The sequence below is a fragment of the Oncorhynchus masou genome, chromosome 18 (assembly GCF_036934945.1).
Source record: "Oncorhynchus masou masou isolate Uvic2021 chromosome 18, UVic_Omas_1.1, whole genome shotgun sequence".
Lineage (NCBI taxonomy): Eukaryota > Metazoa > Chordata > Actinopteri > Salmoniformes > Salmonidae > Oncorhynchus > Oncorhynchus masou.
Window position 1 is genome coordinate 38,749,309 of NC_088229.1, and position 17,090 is coordinate 38,766,398.

Sequence of the window (17,090 nt, forward strand, 5' to 3'; positions counted from 1 at the left end):
TGCCACACCTGTCAGGTGGATTAATTATCCTGGCAAAGGAGAAAATCCTGGGATCTTTTATTTCAGCTCATGAAACATGTGACCAACACTTTACATGTTGTGTTTATAATTTTGTTCAGTACAAGATACACAATATACACAAAAGTATGTGGGCACCCCTTCAAATTAGTGAATTTGCCTATTTCAAACACACCCATTGCTGACAGGTGTATAAAATCAAGGACACAGCCATGCATTCTCCATAGACAAATATTGGCAGTAGAATGGCCTTACTGAAGAGCTTAGTGACTTTCAATGTGGCACTGTCATAGGATGCCACCTTTCCAACAAGTCAGTTCGTCAAATTTCTGCCCTGCTAGAAATGTCCCGGTCAACTGTAAGTGCTGTTATTGTGAGGTGGAGACGTCTAGGAGCAACAACGGCTCAGCCGTGAAGTGGTAGGCCACACAAGCTCACAGAACAGGATAGCCGAGTGCTGAAGAGGGTAAAAACCATCTGTCCTCGGTTGCAACACTCACTACCGAGTTCCAAACTTGCTCTGGAAGCAATGTAGGCACAAGAACTGTACATCGGGAGCTTCATGAAATGGGTTTCCATGGCCGAGCAGCCGCACAGAAGCCTAAGATCACCATGCTGAATGCCAAGCGTCGGCTGGAGCAATGTTAACCTCTCTTGGGTAGGGGGCAGTGTTTTGAGGTCCGGATGAAGAGTGCCCAAAGTAAACTGCCTGTTACTCAGGCCCAGAAGCTAGGATATGCATATAATTGTATAGAAAACACTCTAAAGTTTCTAAAGCTGTTACAACTATGTCTGTGAGTATAATAGAACTGATATGGCAGGTGAAACCCTGAGGACAACCCCCCCCTCCCTAAAAACAAAATCAGCCTACCTCTATTTTCAATGGCTATCACTTTTATTACTAAGGCCAAGTCCTCCCAGATTGCAGTTCCTAGGGATTCCACTAGATGTCAAGAAAGAGTTTCACTCTGGTTTTTGGAAAAATGAGCCAGAAATGGTAGTTTTTCTATGTGGCTCCCATTTTGGCTGTAGTGTTTCCAAGCGAGTGGAAGAGAGCGGGTTCTTTGGTGTTTTTCTCCGGTAAAGACAATACCGATTCTCCATCTTAAATTGTATCGTTTATCTACGTATTAGGGTACCCAAGGATTGATTATAAACATTGTTTGACTTGTTTGGAAAAGTTTATTAGTAGCGTTTGGGATTCATTTTGTATGCATTTTGATGGAGAGAAACTGGGTGGATTATTGACTGAAGCGCGCCAGCTAAACTGAGTTTTTATGGATATAAAGAAGGACATTATTGAACAAAAGGACCATTTGTGATGTAACTGGGACCTTTTGGAGTGCCAACAGAAGAAGATCATCAAAGGTAAGGCATTTTGTATATCGCTATTTCTGACTTTCGTGACGTGATGCACCTGCCTGGTTGAAATATGTTTTTCATGTGTTTGTATGCGGGGCGCTGTCCTCAGATAATCGCATGGTTTGCTTTCGCTGTAAAGCCTTTTTGAAATCTGACATGGCGGCTGGATTAACAAGAAGTGAAGCTTTATTTCGATGTATTACACTTGTGATTTTATGGAAGTTAAATATTTATAACACTGCAGTTTGAATTTCATGCTCTGCAATTTCACCGGATGATGGACAGGTGGGACGCTACCGTCCCACCTGGCCATAAGTAGTTAAGCTTGTCTCCATTGGACTCTGGAGCAGTGGAAACGCGTTCTCTGGAGTGATGAATCACACTTCACTATCTCGCAGTCCGACAGACGAATCTGGGTTTGGGAGGCTGACAGGAGAATGCTACCTGCCTGAATGCATAGTGCCAACTGTACATTTTGGGGGAGGAGGAATAATGGTCTGAGGCTGTTTCATGGTTTGGGCTAGTCCCCTTAGCTCCAGTGAAGGGAAATCTTAACGCTACAGCATACAATGACATTCTAGAAGTCTGCACTTCCAACTTTGTAGCAACAGTCTGGGGAAAGCCCTTTCCTTTTTCAGCATGACAATGTCCCCGTGCACAAAGCGAGGTACATACAGAAATAGTTTGTCGAGATCGGTGTGGAAGAACTTGACTGGCCTGGAATAACTTGACTGGCCTGGACAGAGCCCTGACCTCAACCTCATCGAACACCTTTGGGATGAATTGGAACGCCAACTGCCCAACAACATTAATACCGACAAGCAGATGTCCACATACTTTCGGTCATGTAGTGTATGTCATCTCTATGTGAAGAAGCATAATGATTTTCGGCACCTGAACAAGTAAAATCAGTTGAGCGATGGACATTGGTCATGAGTCAGATTTAGCCCATTTTCGACCAGAAGGATGAATATTACATATCATGTATGGATATCTATTGAAATTATATATTTTTTTCCAGAAATATGGATCCATAAATGATCAGGTAATGACTACAGATATGATACACTTCTGAAAGAATGTGGATTTGTTCATGCCTATGTATAAAGGCATAGATATGTCAGCATGCTGATACATACCCTTTCCTGAGTTAAAATATTCTACAAATATGTAAGGGGGTGCAAGCGTATCAGGGACGTGTCTTGAAGGGATCTCACCTCAGATATCTCCCTGGACTCATACCGTAACAGGGAGATTTTTGAGGTCCGGATTTGATGAATGTAGAAACTGTCCCATTAAGGAGAATGTCCTGGCTCCATATATGAAATGAAGGACATGCGTATCTGGAGCATGTCTACTCCTTAGATCTAAGAAAATGCCAGATATACGGAAATATATCGATGAAGATATCCTCTGCTATTGACCCTTTTCGCCCAGTGTCCTAATAAGTAGATTACCTGTCCTTATACTACAAATATGCATTGCGAATAATTGGCTGAATCACACAAAAAAATAATTCTGTCCCGACTGATGTTATTCTATACATAGGGAAAAGCCTATTACATGAAGTGGTAACTTATTTGTTCCTGTTTACCCATTATATTTCAAAGGCATTAAAATGGGACGGAAAATTGGGACGGAAAGTTGGGACGGAAAATGGAGTGCAGTCCAGCTGCTCTCATGCAGACCTGTCAGAGGACAAGCAGAGACAGAAAAGGTGTCTCCAGAACATCTGAGGTCTACAAAATGTTGACTGCCGTTGCACTGGACAATAGACTGGACAAGAACTTGGAGCCAATGTGCCAGTTCAAACACACTTGTATGTAAAACTTGAATAATTTCATAACAGTTCGTACGTCTGCAGTGCTTTTTATAACATATATGAGATTTGAAAGTCCTGCTACTGTATAACTGTCATGCTGTTTAATAAACAGTAATATGTAGACATTTTTGACTTGAAAGGTGATTTGAAGTTCACTGTACTGTACAAACCTAAAATAAGTATTTTAATAACTGGATGCAAATGTTTGTCCACAGAAGAGCTTGAGTCATACCACAGTACCATGCTTAAGTACACCCAGAAGCGACTTTTCGTCCCCTCTCCATAGTCGCAAAAACCCAGCTGGCCATGATGGACCACAATGAAAATGTGGGCAGGGAACAAGCTACAGTACAACTTCCACAGGTACTTGAAAAACTTGAATGAATGTTTTAATCATGCATGTACATCATACTTTGAATTAAAAAATAAAAAATAACATTTTATACCCCCTTTTCTCCCCAATTTCGTGTTATCCAATTGTTAGTAATTACTATCTTGTCTCATCGCTACAACTCCCGTATGGGCTCAGGAGAGACGAAGGTCGAAAGCCATGCGTCCTCCAAAACACAACCCAACCAAGCCACACAGGGCGCATCCAACCCGGAAGCCAGCCGCACCAATGTGTTGGAGGAAACATCGTGCACCTGGCGTCCTTGGTTAGCGTGTACTGCGCCTGGTCCGCCACAGGAGTCGCTGGTGCGCAATGAGACATGGACACGACCAAACCCTCCCTAACCCGGACGACGCTAGGCCAATTGTGCGCCGGTCCACGGACCTCCCCGGTCGCGGCCGGCTGCGCCACTAGAGTCTCTGGTGGCACAGCTAGTGCTGCGATGCAGTGCCCTAGACCACTGCGCCACCCGGGAGGCCCTTACACATCACACTTTGAAGACAATTATGTCAAGCATACTATAAAGTACCACCTTCCCTGTTACAACATAAACTACCTGTATTTTGTGAAACACAAAAAGTATAATTTAGAATATGTGTGTACCATGTAAGCATGTATAACAGCACTCCACATTAATTGTGTAGGTGAGAAACGCTTCAAGGCTGTGTTCCCGAAACAGTCCAAGCAGTGGGTTGCCTGAAAAATGTATGAACCAAAACAGTTCCAGTTCAGGAAGAAACTGGTTGACCAGGTACTGGAGCAACGACAGGATCCAACAGTGGTTTACAGGCATCCTTCATCCCACCTGCTCAAGCCTAACGTTCCAGCAAACATTGTATGTGGCTACTTCTGGAGTGATTCTGGAGTGATTCTCTTTCTCAGGTCTCTCTTCTGTGGCAAAGACGTTTGGGATGCACATACAACATAATGTTAGCGACTATTGTACAGTAACATTGTTGTTTTGTTTTTTAGAACCAAAAGCTTTCCCTTTTCTTTTGGACATTTTTTATGACTCAAAATAACATTACAAATCAAATCAATTTTTTATTTGTCACATACACATGGTTAGCAGATGTTAATGCGAGTATAGCGAAATGCTTGTGCTTCTAGTTCCGGCAATGCAGTAATAACCAACAAGTAATCTAACTAACAATTCCAAAACTACTGTCTTATACACACACGTGTCAGGGGATAAAGAATATGTACATAAAGATATCTGAATGAGTGTTGGTACAGAGCAGCATAGGCAAGATACAGTAGATGGTATCGAGTACAGTATATACATATGAGATGAGTATGTAAACAAAGTGGCATAGTTAAAGTGGCTAGTGATACATGTATTACATAAAGATGCAGTAGATGATATAATAGAGTACAGTATATACGTATACATATGAGATGAATAATGTAGGGTATGCAAACATTATATTAGGTAGCATTGTTTAAAGTGGCTAGTGATATATTTTACATAATTTCCATCAATTCCCATTATTAAAGTGGCTGGAGTTGAGTCAGTGTGTTGGCAGCAGCCACTCAATGTTAGTGTTTGCTGTTTAACAGTCTGATGGCCTTGAGATAGAAGCTGTTTTTCAGTCTCTCGGTCCCAGCTTTGATGCACCTGTACTGACCTCGCCTTCTGGATGGTAGCGGGGTGAACATGCAGTGGCTCGGGTGGTTGTTGTCCTTGATGATCTTTATGGCCTTCCTGTAACATCGGGTGGTGTAGGTGTCCTGGAGGGCAGGTAGTTTGCCCCCGGTGATGCGTTGTGCAGACCTCACTACCCTCTGGAGAGCCTTACGGTTGTGGGCGGAGCAGTTGCCATACCAGGCGGTGATACAGCCCGCCAGGATGCTCTCGATTGTGCATCTGTAGAAGTTTGTGAGTGCTTTTGGTGACAAGCCAAATTTCTTCAGCCTCCTGAGGTTGAAGAGGCGCTGCTGCGCCTTCTTCACGATGCAGTCTGTGTGGGTGGACCAGTTCAGTTTGTCTGTGATGTGTATGCCGAGGAACTTAAAACTTACTACCCTCTCCACTACTGTTCCATCGATGTGGATAGGGGGGTGTTCCCTCTGCTGTTTCCTGAAGTCCACAATCATCTCCTTAGTTTTGTTGACGTTGAGTGTGAGGTTATTTTCCTGACACCACACTCCGAGGGCCCTCACCTCCTCCCTGTAGGCCGTCTCGTCGTTGTTGGTAATCAAGCCTACCACTGTTGTGTCGTCCGTAAACTTGATGATTGAGTTGGAGGCGTGCGTGGCCACGCAGTCGTGGGTGAACAGGGAGTACAGGAGAGGGCTCAGAACGCACCCTTGTGGGGCCCCAGTGTTGAGGATCAGCGGGGTGGAGATGTTGTTGCCTACCCTCACCACCTGGGGGCGGCCCGTCAGGAAGTCCAGTACCCAGTTGCACAGGGCGGGGTCGAGACCCAGGGTCTCGAGCTTGATGACGAGCTTGGAGGGTACTATGGTGTTAAATGCCGAGCTGTAGTCGATGAACAGCATTCTCACATAGGTATTCCTCTTGTCCAGAAGGGTTAGGGCAGTGTGCAGTGTGGTTGAGATTGCATCGTCTGTGAACCTATTTGGGCGGTAAGCAAATTGGAGTGGGTCTAGGGTGTCAGGTAGGGTGGAGGTGATATGGTCCTTGACTAGTCACTCAAAGCACTTCATGATGACGGAAGTGAGTGCTACGGGGCGGTAGTCGTTTAGCTCAGTTACCTTAGCTTTCTTGGGAACAGGAACAATGGTGGCCCTCTCGAAGCATGTGGGAACAGCAGACTGCAATAGGGATTGATTGAATATGTCCGTAAACACACCAGCCAGCTGGTCTGCGCATGCTCTGAGGGCGCAGCTGGGGATGCCGCCTGGGCCTGCAGCCTTGCGAGGGTTAACACGTTTAAATGTTTTCCTCACCTCGGCTGCAGTGAAGGAGAGTCCGCATGTTTTCGTTGCAGGCCGTGTCAGTGGCACTGTATTGTCCTCAAAGCGGGCAAAAAAGTTATTTAGTCTGCCTGGGAGCAAGACATCCTGGTCCGTGGCTGGGCTGGTTTTCTTTTTGTAATACGTGATTGACTGTAGACCCTGCCACATACCTCTTGTGTCTCTATACTGACGCTTAGCTTGTTTGATTGCCTTGCGGAGGGAATAGCTGCACTGTTTGTATTCGGTCATGTTTCCAGTCACCTTGCCCTGATTAAAAGCAATGGTTTGCGCTTTCAGTTTCACGCGAATGCTGCCATCAATCCACGGTTTCTGGTTTGGGAATGTTTTATTCGTTGCTATGGGAACGTAATCTTCAACGCACGTTCTAATGAACTCGCACACTGAATCAGCGTATTCGTCAATGTTGTTGTCTGACGCAATACGAAACATATCCCAGTCCACGTGATGGAAGCAGTCTTGGAGTGTGGAATCAGATTGGTCAGACCAGCGTTGGAGCTTCTTGTTTTAGTATCTGTCTGTAGGCAGGGATCAACAAAATGGAGTCGTGGTCAGCTTTTCCGAAAGGAGGGCGGGGCAGGGCCTTATATGCGTCGCGGAAGTTAGAATAATAATGATCCAAGGTTTTGCCAGCCCTGATTGCGCAATCGATATGCTGATACAATTTAGGAAGTCTTGTTTTCAGATTAGCCTTGTTAAAATCCCCAGCTACAATGAATACAGCCTCAGGATGTATGGATTCCAGTTTGCAAAGAGTCAAATAAAGTTTGTTCAGAGCCATCGATGTGTCTGCTTGGGGGGAATATATACGGCTGTGATTATAATCGAAAAGAATTCTCTTGGTAGATAATGCGGTCGACATTTGATTGTGAGGAATTCTAAATCAGGTGAACAGAAGGATTTGAGTTCCTGTATGTTTCTGTGATCACACCACGTCTCATTAGCCATAAGGCATACGCCCCCGCCCCTCTTCTTACCAGAAAGATGTTTGTTTCTGTCTGCGCGATGCGTGGAGAAACCAGCTGGCTGCACCGACTCCGATAGCATCTCTCCAGTGAGCCATGTTTCCGTGAAGCAAAGAACGTTACAGTCTCTGATGTCCCTCTGGAATGCTACCCTTGCTCGGATTTCATCAACCTTGTTGTCAAGAGACTGGCCTTTGGCGAGAAGAATGCTAGGGAGTGGTGCACGATGTGCCCGTCTCTGGAGTCTGACCAGAAGACCGCCTCGTTTCCCTCTTTTACGAAGTCGTTTTTTTGGGTCGCCGGCTGGGATCCATTCCGTTGTCCTGGGTGAAAGGCAGAACACAGGATCCGCTTCGCGAAAGTCATATTCTTGGTCGTACTGATGGTGAGTTGACACTGCTCTTATATTCAGTAGTTCTTCTCGACTGTATGTAATGAAACCTAAGATGACCTGGGGTACTAATGTAAGAAATAACACGTAAAAAAACAAAAAACTGCATAGTTTCCTAGGAACGCGAAGCGAGGCGGCCATCTCTGTCGGCGCAGGAAGTATACTTGCTTTATTGGTCCATTTGCATGGATATTCTTTATTTATGCAGTCAAAGTACAGTTGAAGTCTGAAGTTTACATACATCATAGCCAAATCAATTTTTACTCAGGTTTTCACAATTACTGACATTTAATCTGAGTACAAATTCCCTGTCTTTGGTAGGTTGGTTTACCACTTTATTTGAAGAATGTGTCTCCTGTGTCTCCTGAATGTGTCTCCTCCACAGTGTCTCCTGACCCCTCCTGTCTCAGCCTCCAGTATTTATGCTGCAGTAGTTTATGTGTCGGGGGGCTGGGGTCAGTTTGTTATATCTGGGGTACTTCTCCTGTCCAATTCGGTGTCCTGTGTGAATCTAAGTGTGCGTTCTCTAATTCTCTCCTTCTCTCTCTCGGAGAACCTGAGCCCTAGAACCATGCCCTAGGACTACCAGACATGATGACTGCTTGCTGTCCCCAGTCCACCTGGCCGTGCTGCTGCTCCAGTTTCAACTGTTCTGCCTTATTATTATTCGACCATGCTGGTCATTTATGAACATTTGAACATCTTGGCCATGTTCTGTTATAATCTCCACCCGGCACAGCCGGAAGAGGACTGGCCACCCCACATATGCTCTCTCTAATTCTCTTCCTTTCTCTCTCTCGGAGGACCTGAGCCCTAGGACCATGCCCCAGGACTACCTGACATGATGACTCCTTGCTGTCCCCAGTCTACCTGGCCGTGCTGCTGCTCCAGTTTCAACTGTTCTACCTTATTATTATTCGACCATGCTGGTCATTTATGAACATTTGAACATCTTGACCATGTTCTGTTATAATCTCTACCCGGCTCAGCCAGAAGAGGACTGGCCACCCCACATAGCCTGGTTCCTCTCTAGGTTTCTTCCTAGGTTTTGGCCTTTCTAGGGAGTTTTTCCTAACCATGGTGCTTCTACACCTGCATTGCTTGCTGTTTGTGGTTTTAGGCTGGGTTTCTGTACAGCACTTTGAGATATCAGCTGATATACGAAGGGCTATATAAATAAATTTGATTTGAAGAATGTGAAATGTCAGAATAATAGTAGAGAGAATTATTTATTTCAGCTTTTATTTACTTCATCACATTCGCAGTGGGTCAGAAGTGTACACTCAATTAGCATTTGGTAGAATTTCCTTAAAATTGTTTATCTTGGGTTAAATGTTTCGGGTAGCCTTCCACAAGCCTCCCACAATAAGTTGGGTGAATTTTGGCCCATTCCTCCTGACAGAGCTGGTGTAACTGACAGTTCTGCCCGCAAATTTTCTATGCGATTGAGGTCAGGGCTTTGTGATGGCCACTCTAATACCTTGATTTTGTTGTCCTTAAGCCATTTTGCCACAACATTGGAAGTATGCTTGGGGTCACTGTCTATTTGGAAGATCAATTTGCGACCAAGCTTTAACTTCCTGACTGATGCCTTGAGATGTTGCTTCAATATATCCACGTAATTTCCCCTCCTCATGAAGCCATCTATTTTGTGAAGTGCACCAGTCCCTCCTGCAGCAAAGCACCCCCACAACAGGATGCTGCCACCTCCATGCTTCACGGTTGGGATGGTGTTCTTCGGCTTGCAAGCTTCCCCTTTTTCTTTTTCCTTTAAACATAACGATGGTCATTACGGCCATTTTTGTCTCACCAGACCTGAGGACATTTCTCCAAAAAGTACGATCTTTGTCCCCGTGTGCAGTTGAAAGCAGTAGTATGGCTTTTTTATTGCGGTTTTGGAGCAGTGGCTTCTTCCTTGCTGAGCGGCCTTTTAGGTTATGTCAATATAGGACTCTTTTTACTGTGGATATAGATACTTTGTACCTGTTTCCTCCAGCATCGTCACAAGGTCCTTTGCTGTTTCTTTGGGATTGATTTGCACTTTTCGCACCAGAAGTACATTCATCTCTAGGAGACAGAACTTGTCTCCTTCCTGAGCGATATGATGGCTGCGTGGTCCCAAGGTGTTTATATTTGCGTAATATTGTTTGTACAGATGAACATGGTACCTTCAGGCGTTTGGAAATTGCTCCCAAGGATGAACCAGACTTGTGGAGGTCTACAATTTTATTCTGAGGTCTTGGCTGATTTCTTTTGATTTTCTCATGATGTCAAGCAAAGAGGCACTGAGTTTGAAGGTTGACCTTGAAATACAGCCACAGGTACACCTCCAATTGACTCAAATGATGCCAATTAGCCTATCAGAAGCTTCTAAAGCCATGACATAATTTTCTTGAATTTTCCAAGCTGTTTAAAGGCACATTCAACTTCGTGTATGTGAACTTCTGACCCACTAGAATTGTGATACAGTGAAATAATCTGTCTGTCAACAATTGTTGGAAAAATGATGTCCTAACCGACTTGCCAAAACTATAGTTTGTTTAACAAGAACTTTGTGGAGTGGTTGAAAAATGAATTTTAATGATTCTAACCTCAGTGTATGTAAACTTTCGACTTCAACTGTACCTAACTTGACACACATCAAAGGCTGGGAGTAGCACAAACCATTAACTTCAACTGTTTACAAGCCCTGGGAGTCTTTCACTTCCCAAAAACCAGTGTAGACCCCATAGGGTGATGGATATTTAGTGCGGATGGCATTTACCACGCAGGATGGGAGAGGAATCCAGACTCCTGGACCTATTCCAAAACGATGCGGTAGAAGACCAGTCTGAACTGCCTGGAATAACAATTTTAAATCAAAGGACAAAGTGGATTTGAGAATCTGGAGAATCTTCTTGACAATATGAAAACAGGTTCTTATTTTCTGTTCGTAGTTGTTGCTGTTATTTCAAGTTCAATTATGTAGGCCTATATTTCCTATATCTTACTCAAATAGCATTGTGATAATGTGAAAACATATCAAGACAGTGTTTGGGCTAATATAATAACATATACCCACAACGGTCCAGCTCATTGAGCTTTATGATAAGTGATATTTCAATAAAGTAAAGTTCAGCTACTTACTTGTTGGATAACTGTCCTTTTGGCCCAGTCTCCAATTTCTTTTTGGGATACTGAAAAATGTTTCCAGGCACCAGAGTTGATGTGGACAGCAAAATCCCTGTGGTCGCGAAAGCAAACTAACTGCTCCTCATCATCAAATTCTCTGCAGCATAAGCATTCATCAACATTGAAGCACAGTTACCACAACTGCACCACCAATCTGCGTTCATCCTAGGAGAGGCTGGGGCTGTGGTCCTGCTGCTGCGGCCGCAAGAGCGTCAACGGCCATGTGAAGCTCAATTTTCCTCAATTCTTTGTCAGAAAACTCAGGCTCAAATAAATACAGTTCGACGACACCATCAACGCCCCTCCAGTAGTTTCATTAATTACCCGCGAGTATTTCGTCGTCAGACATGTTTGTAGGTTGTTGTTTTACTTCGCATACCTAATCTGTCATTTTTATGTAAAGGTATTTCCTCACAAGAGCGCACATGCACAGTTGTTACCTATCTCTGGTGTTGTTGCAGTCGGCCACATAAAATAATTACATAAAATCATCTAAATTGTTTTAGTTGGAGAAGTACACATTTCCTGACCGATAGTACTTTTGATTTAAAAAAAATTCTCATTAGGACGTAAGCTTTCAATAAAACAAAGAATTTGTCTACTGACAAGAGCAGAGCGAGCAATACAACTTTCCAGTTCTAGACTGCAGGGAGAGAGATGGGGAGAAGGCAAACTACACGACCAAAAATATAAACACAACATGCAACAATTTCAAAGGTTTTACTGAGTTACAGTTCCAGTTCATATAAGTACATTTGAAACAAATTCATTAGGCCCTAATATATGGATTTCACATGACTGGGAATACAGATATGTGTCACGCCTTGGTCTTAGTATTTTGTGTTTTCGTTAATTAGTTGGTCAGGCCAGGGTGTGACATGGGTTTATGTTGTTGTATTTCGTAGTGGGGTTTTTTAGTTATTGGGATTGCGGCTGAGTAGGGGTGTTGCATAGGTTTGGCTGCCTGATGCGGTTCTCAATCAGAGTCAGGTGATTCTCGCTGTCTCTGATTGGGAACCGTATTTAGGTAGCCTGGGTTTCACTTTGTATTTCGTGGGTGATTGTTCCTGTCTCTGTGTAGTTTCACCAGATAGGCTGTATTTAGGTTTCACGTTCCGTTTTGTTGTTTTGTATTTGTCTCAGTATTTTCATGTAATCGCCATTTGTTTTCATAAAAAAACATGAGTAACCAACACGCTGCATTTCGGTCCGACTTTCTTGCGACAAACGAAGAACGCCGTTACAGAATCACCCACCACACACGGACCGAGCAGCGTGTTAACAGGCAGGAGCCACAGGAGAGGCAACAGAAGCAGCTTCAGTGGGAGAGGCTGCACCACTTGGAGAATTGGACATGGGAGGAAGAACAGGACGGAAAAGGACCCTGGGCTCAGCCTGGTGAATATCGCCGCCCCAAGGAGGAACTAGAGGCGGCTAAAGCCGAGAGGCGCTGGTATGAGGAGGCAGCACGGCGACGTGGATGGAAGCCCGGGAATCAGCCCCAAAAATTTCTTGGGGGGGGGGGGCTTTCAGGGAGTATGGCTACGCCAGGTAGGAGACCTGCGCAAACTCCCTGTGCTTACCGGAGGGCTAGAGAGACCGGGCAGGCACCGTGTTATGCAGTGGTGCGCACGGTGTCCCCAGTGCGGGTGCATAGCCCGGTGCGGTATATTTCAGCTCCGCGTAAAGGCCGGGCTAGATTGAGCGTCGAGCCAAATGCCATGAAGCCGGCTCTACGCATCTGGTCCCCAGTGCGTCTCCTTGGGCCGGCTTACATGGCACCAGCCTTGGGCTCGGTGTCTCCGGTTCGCCTACATAGCCCAGTGCGGGCTATTCCACCTCGCCGCACTGGCAGGGCGACCGAGAGTATACAACCGGGTAAGGTTGGGCAGGCTCGGTGCTCAAGAGCTCCAGTGCGCCTGCACGGTCCGGTCCATCCAGTACCACCTCCACACACAAGCCCTCCGGTAGCAGCTCCCCGCACCAGGCTTCCTGTGCGTGTCTTCGGCCCAATACCACCAGTGCCAGCACCACGCATCAGGCCTACAGTGCGCCTTGCCTCTCCTGCGCTGTCGGAGTCTCCCGCCTGTTCAGCGCTTCTAGAGCCTTCCTCCTCTACAGCGCTGCCGGAGCCTCCTGCCTGTTCGCAGCAGCCTGTGCTGCCAGTCTGCATGGAGCAGCTAGAGCTGCCAGTCTGCATGGAGCAGCCAGAGCTGCCAGTCTGCATGGAGCAGCTAGAGCTGCCAGTCTGCATGGAGCAGCTAGAGCTGCCAGTCTGCATGGAGCAGCTAGTGCTGCCAGTCTGCATGGAACAGCTAGAGCTGTCAGTCTGCATGGAGCAGCCAGAGCTGCCAGTCTGCATGGAGCTGCCAGTCTGCATGGAGCTGCCAGTCTGCAAGGAGATGTCAGTCTGCAAGGAGCTGCCAGTCTGCAAGGAGCTGCCAGTCTGCAAGGAGCTGTCAGTCTGCAAGAAACCGCCAGAGCTGTCAATCTGCATGGAGAAGCCAGAGCCGCCAGTCAGCATGGAGCAGTCAGGGCCGACAGTCTGCATGAAGCAGCCACTGCATGAAGCAGACTCTTCCAGATCTGCCAGTCAGCCAGACTCTTCCAGATCTGCCAGTCAGCCAGACTCTTCCAGATCTGCCAGTCAGCCAGACTCTTCCAGATCTGCCAGTCAGCCAGACTCTTCCAGATCTGCCAGTCAACCAGACTCTTCCAGATCTGCCAGTCGACCAGACTCTTCCAGATCTGCTAGTCGACCGGACTCTTCCAGATCCGCTAGTCAACCAGACTCTTCCAGATCCGCCAGTCAGCCAGGATCTGCCGGATTCAACTGCCTGGCTGGGCTTCATCTCAGTACTGGGCTTCCTCTCAGTACTAGGCTTCCTCTCAGTGCTGGGCTGCCCCTCAGTCCCGAGCTGCCCCTCAGTCCCGAGCTGCCCCACAGTCCCGAGCTGCCCCACAGTCCCGAGCTGCCCCTCAGTCCCGAGCTGCCTCAGTCCCGAGCTTCCCCTCAGTCCCGAGCTGCCTCAGTCCCGAGCTGCCCCTCAGTCACGAGCTGCCCCTCAGTCACGAGCTGCCCCTCAGTCATGAGCTGCTCCTCAGTTCAGTGGGGTTCTGGGTGAGGACTATTAGGCCATGGTCGGCGGCGAGGGTGGATCATCCCAGGACGGGAAGGGGAGGAACTATGACAGTTATGGAGTGGGGTCCACGTCCCGAGCCGGAACCGCCACCATGGCCGACGCCCACCCGGACCCTCCCTATGGTTTTGAGGTGCGTCCGGGAGTCCGCACCTTAGGGAGGGGGGGTTCTGTCACGCCTTGGTCTTAGTATTTTGTGTTTTCGTTAATTAGTTGGTCAGGCCAGGGTGTGACATGGGTTTATGTTGTTGTATTTCGTAGTGGGGTTTTTTAGTTATTGGGATTGCGGCTGAGTAGGGGTGTTGCATAGGTTTGGCTGCCTGATGCGGTTCTCAATCAGAGTCAGGTGATTCTCGCTGTCTCTGATTGGGAACCGTATTTAGGTAGCCTGGGTTTCACTTTGTATTTCGTGGGTGATTGTTCCTGTCTCTGTGTAGTTTCACCAGATAGGCTGTATTTAGGTTTCACGTTTCGTTTTGTTGTTTTGTATTTGTCTCAGTATTTTCATGTAATCGCCATTTGTTTTCATTAAAAAACATGAGTAACCAACACTCTGCATTTCGGTCCGACTTTCTTGCGACAAATGAAGAACGCCGTTACAATATGCATCTGTTGGTCACAGAAACCTTTAGAAAAGGTAGGGGCATGGACCAGAAAACCAGTCAGTATCTGGTGTAGACACCATTTGCCTCATGCAGCGTGACATATCTCCTTTGCATAGGGTTGATCAGGCTGTTGGTTTTGGCTGTGGAATGTTGTCCCACTCCTCTTCAATGGCTGTGCAAAGTTGCTGGATATTGGTGGGAACTGGAACACTCTGTCGTCCACGTCAATCCAGAGCATCGCAAACATGCTCAATGGGTGACATGTCTGGCGAGTATGCAGGCCATGGAAGAACTGGGACATTTTCAGCTTCCAGGAATTGTGTACAGATCCTTGCAACATGGGGCTGTGCATTGTCATGCTGAAACATGAGGTGATGGTGGCAGATGAATGGCACGACAACGGGCCTCAGGGTCTCGTCATGGTATCTCTGTGCATTAAGATTGTAATCGGTAAAATGCAATTGTGGTTGTTGTCCGTAGCTTATGCGTGCCCATACCATAAACCCCACCACCACCAGGGGGCACTTTGTTCACAACGTTGACATCAACAAACCACTCGCCCATACAACACCAAACATGCTGTCTGCCATCTGTCCGGTACAGTTGAAACCTGGATTCTCTAGTGTGCCCATGGCCATCGAAGGTGAGCATTTACCCACTGACCTCGGTTACGACGCCAAACTGCAGTCAGGTCAAGACCCTGCTTAGGATGATGAGCACACAGATGAGCTTCCTTGTGATGGTTTCTGACAGTTTGTGCAGAAAATATTTGGTTGCGCAAACCCACAATTTCATCAGCTGTTCGGGTGGCTGGTCTCAGACGATCCCGCAGGTGATGAAGCCGGATGTGGAGGTCCTGAGCTGGCGTGGTTACATGTGGTCTGTGGTTGTGAGGCCGGTTGGACGTACTGCACATTTTTGAAAACAACGTTGGAGGCAGCTTATCGTAGATAAATGATCATTAAATTCTCTGGCAATTGCACGCGCCCTCAAAACTTGAGACATCTGTGGCATTGTGTTGTGTGACAAAACTGCAAAAACAGTGGCCTTTTATTGTCCCCAGCACAAGGTACACCTGTGTAATGATCGTGCTGTTTAATCAGCTTTCTTGATATGCCCTATCTGTCAGGTGGATGGATTATCTTGGCAAATGAGAAGTGCTCACTAACAGAAATTTGTGCACAAAATTGGAGATAAATAAGCGTTTTGTGCTAAGGAACATTTCTGGGATCTTTTATTTCAGCTCATGAAACCAACACTTTACATGTTGCGTTTATATTTTTGTTCAGTATAGTTTCAATGTATGGAATCACATAGGTAATGTTGGATTTAAGGTAAACTTCCCCTTTAACAGACAGTGCCATTTTTTAAACAAAGAACAAATTAACTTGAAAGGGTTCAAAAGTGACTGGGAAGGGCAAAGTGTGGTTGCGTGTGAAACAGTAGTCGGGCCGGGTTTTGGCTAATCTGTGAACGTAGCTACTCCAGGCCACAGACTGGGCGAGTCCGTAGCCCAGCTGGAGTTCATTAGAAAGCAGGCCAAAACCACAGAGCCTTAAAGAACAGGCGGAGGCTGCGTGAGGCGAGCCATAGGGGTTTCTCATCTCATTCCTACTCTGCCTGTCTGTCTGTCCGCCCGGCCACCCATCCGTTCATCTGCCTGCCTGTGCCTGCCTGCTGTTCGTCTGCCTGCCTCTAACCAATTCCAAAGGAATTTCTTAGCCTCAGGGTTCAAGGGAGACTGTCCATGTGTGGTATGACAAAAATGTGTGGTGAGCATTCTGACTGCCAGGCTGTACATATCACCGACAGGAGAGAGTGGTAGCATGCATCAGTTGCAGAAGAGGTGGGTGGATGGATGAATAGATTTACGTTGGGCGGGTGACAATAAATGGGTGTGATTTTAAAAACAAAGTATAAATAGTGTCAAAAAGCTTTGCAACTTACAGTAAGTTGAACCAGTCCGCACAATTTAAAGTTGGTTGGGTGTTTCTAGTTTAAATGGAGCACACAAAACTACTAAGTGATTACTATTTACTTAACCTTTTACCATGACATTTTTGTGTAAATACCAGGAGAATAAGGGACTGTTGAAGAAAGCCTGAGTGTCATACTTACATTGTCAGTCATGAGGCTCTTGAAGACCACCAGCTCTGTCTTGAGTCTCTCCACCTTCTCAGTGAGCTGCCCCTGAACCACTTCAGACTCCTGGGCACTCTGGAGAGGGTAGACCGTGGAACAGACAGCCACATCACACTCTACAACTAATCTATTGACATACCATG

General features: G+C 46.3%; 1 protein-coding gene across 5 annotated transcripts in view; it reads right to left on the reverse strand.

The window, feature by feature from the left end:
• The window catches only part of LOC135504552 (intermediate filament family orphan 2-like), a 48,496-nt gene that overhangs the window by 12,630 nt on the left and 18,776 nt on the right, over positions 1-17,090 (reverse strand). For 3 of the 5 annotated variants that reach the window (XM_064923251.1, XM_064923247.1, XM_064923248.1), the window contains exons 3-4: positions 16,924-17,022; positions 16,753-16,797 (exon numbers count right to left, since the gene is read on the reverse strand). In XM_064923251.1, the coding sequence (XP_064779323.1) occupies positions 16,753-16,797; positions 16,924-17,022 (144 nt within the window). The remainder of the gene's footprint in view (positions 1-16,752; positions 16,798-16,923; positions 17,023-17,090) is intronic. The other 2 variants (XM_064923250.1, XM_064923252.1) reach the window with 1 other exon arrangement.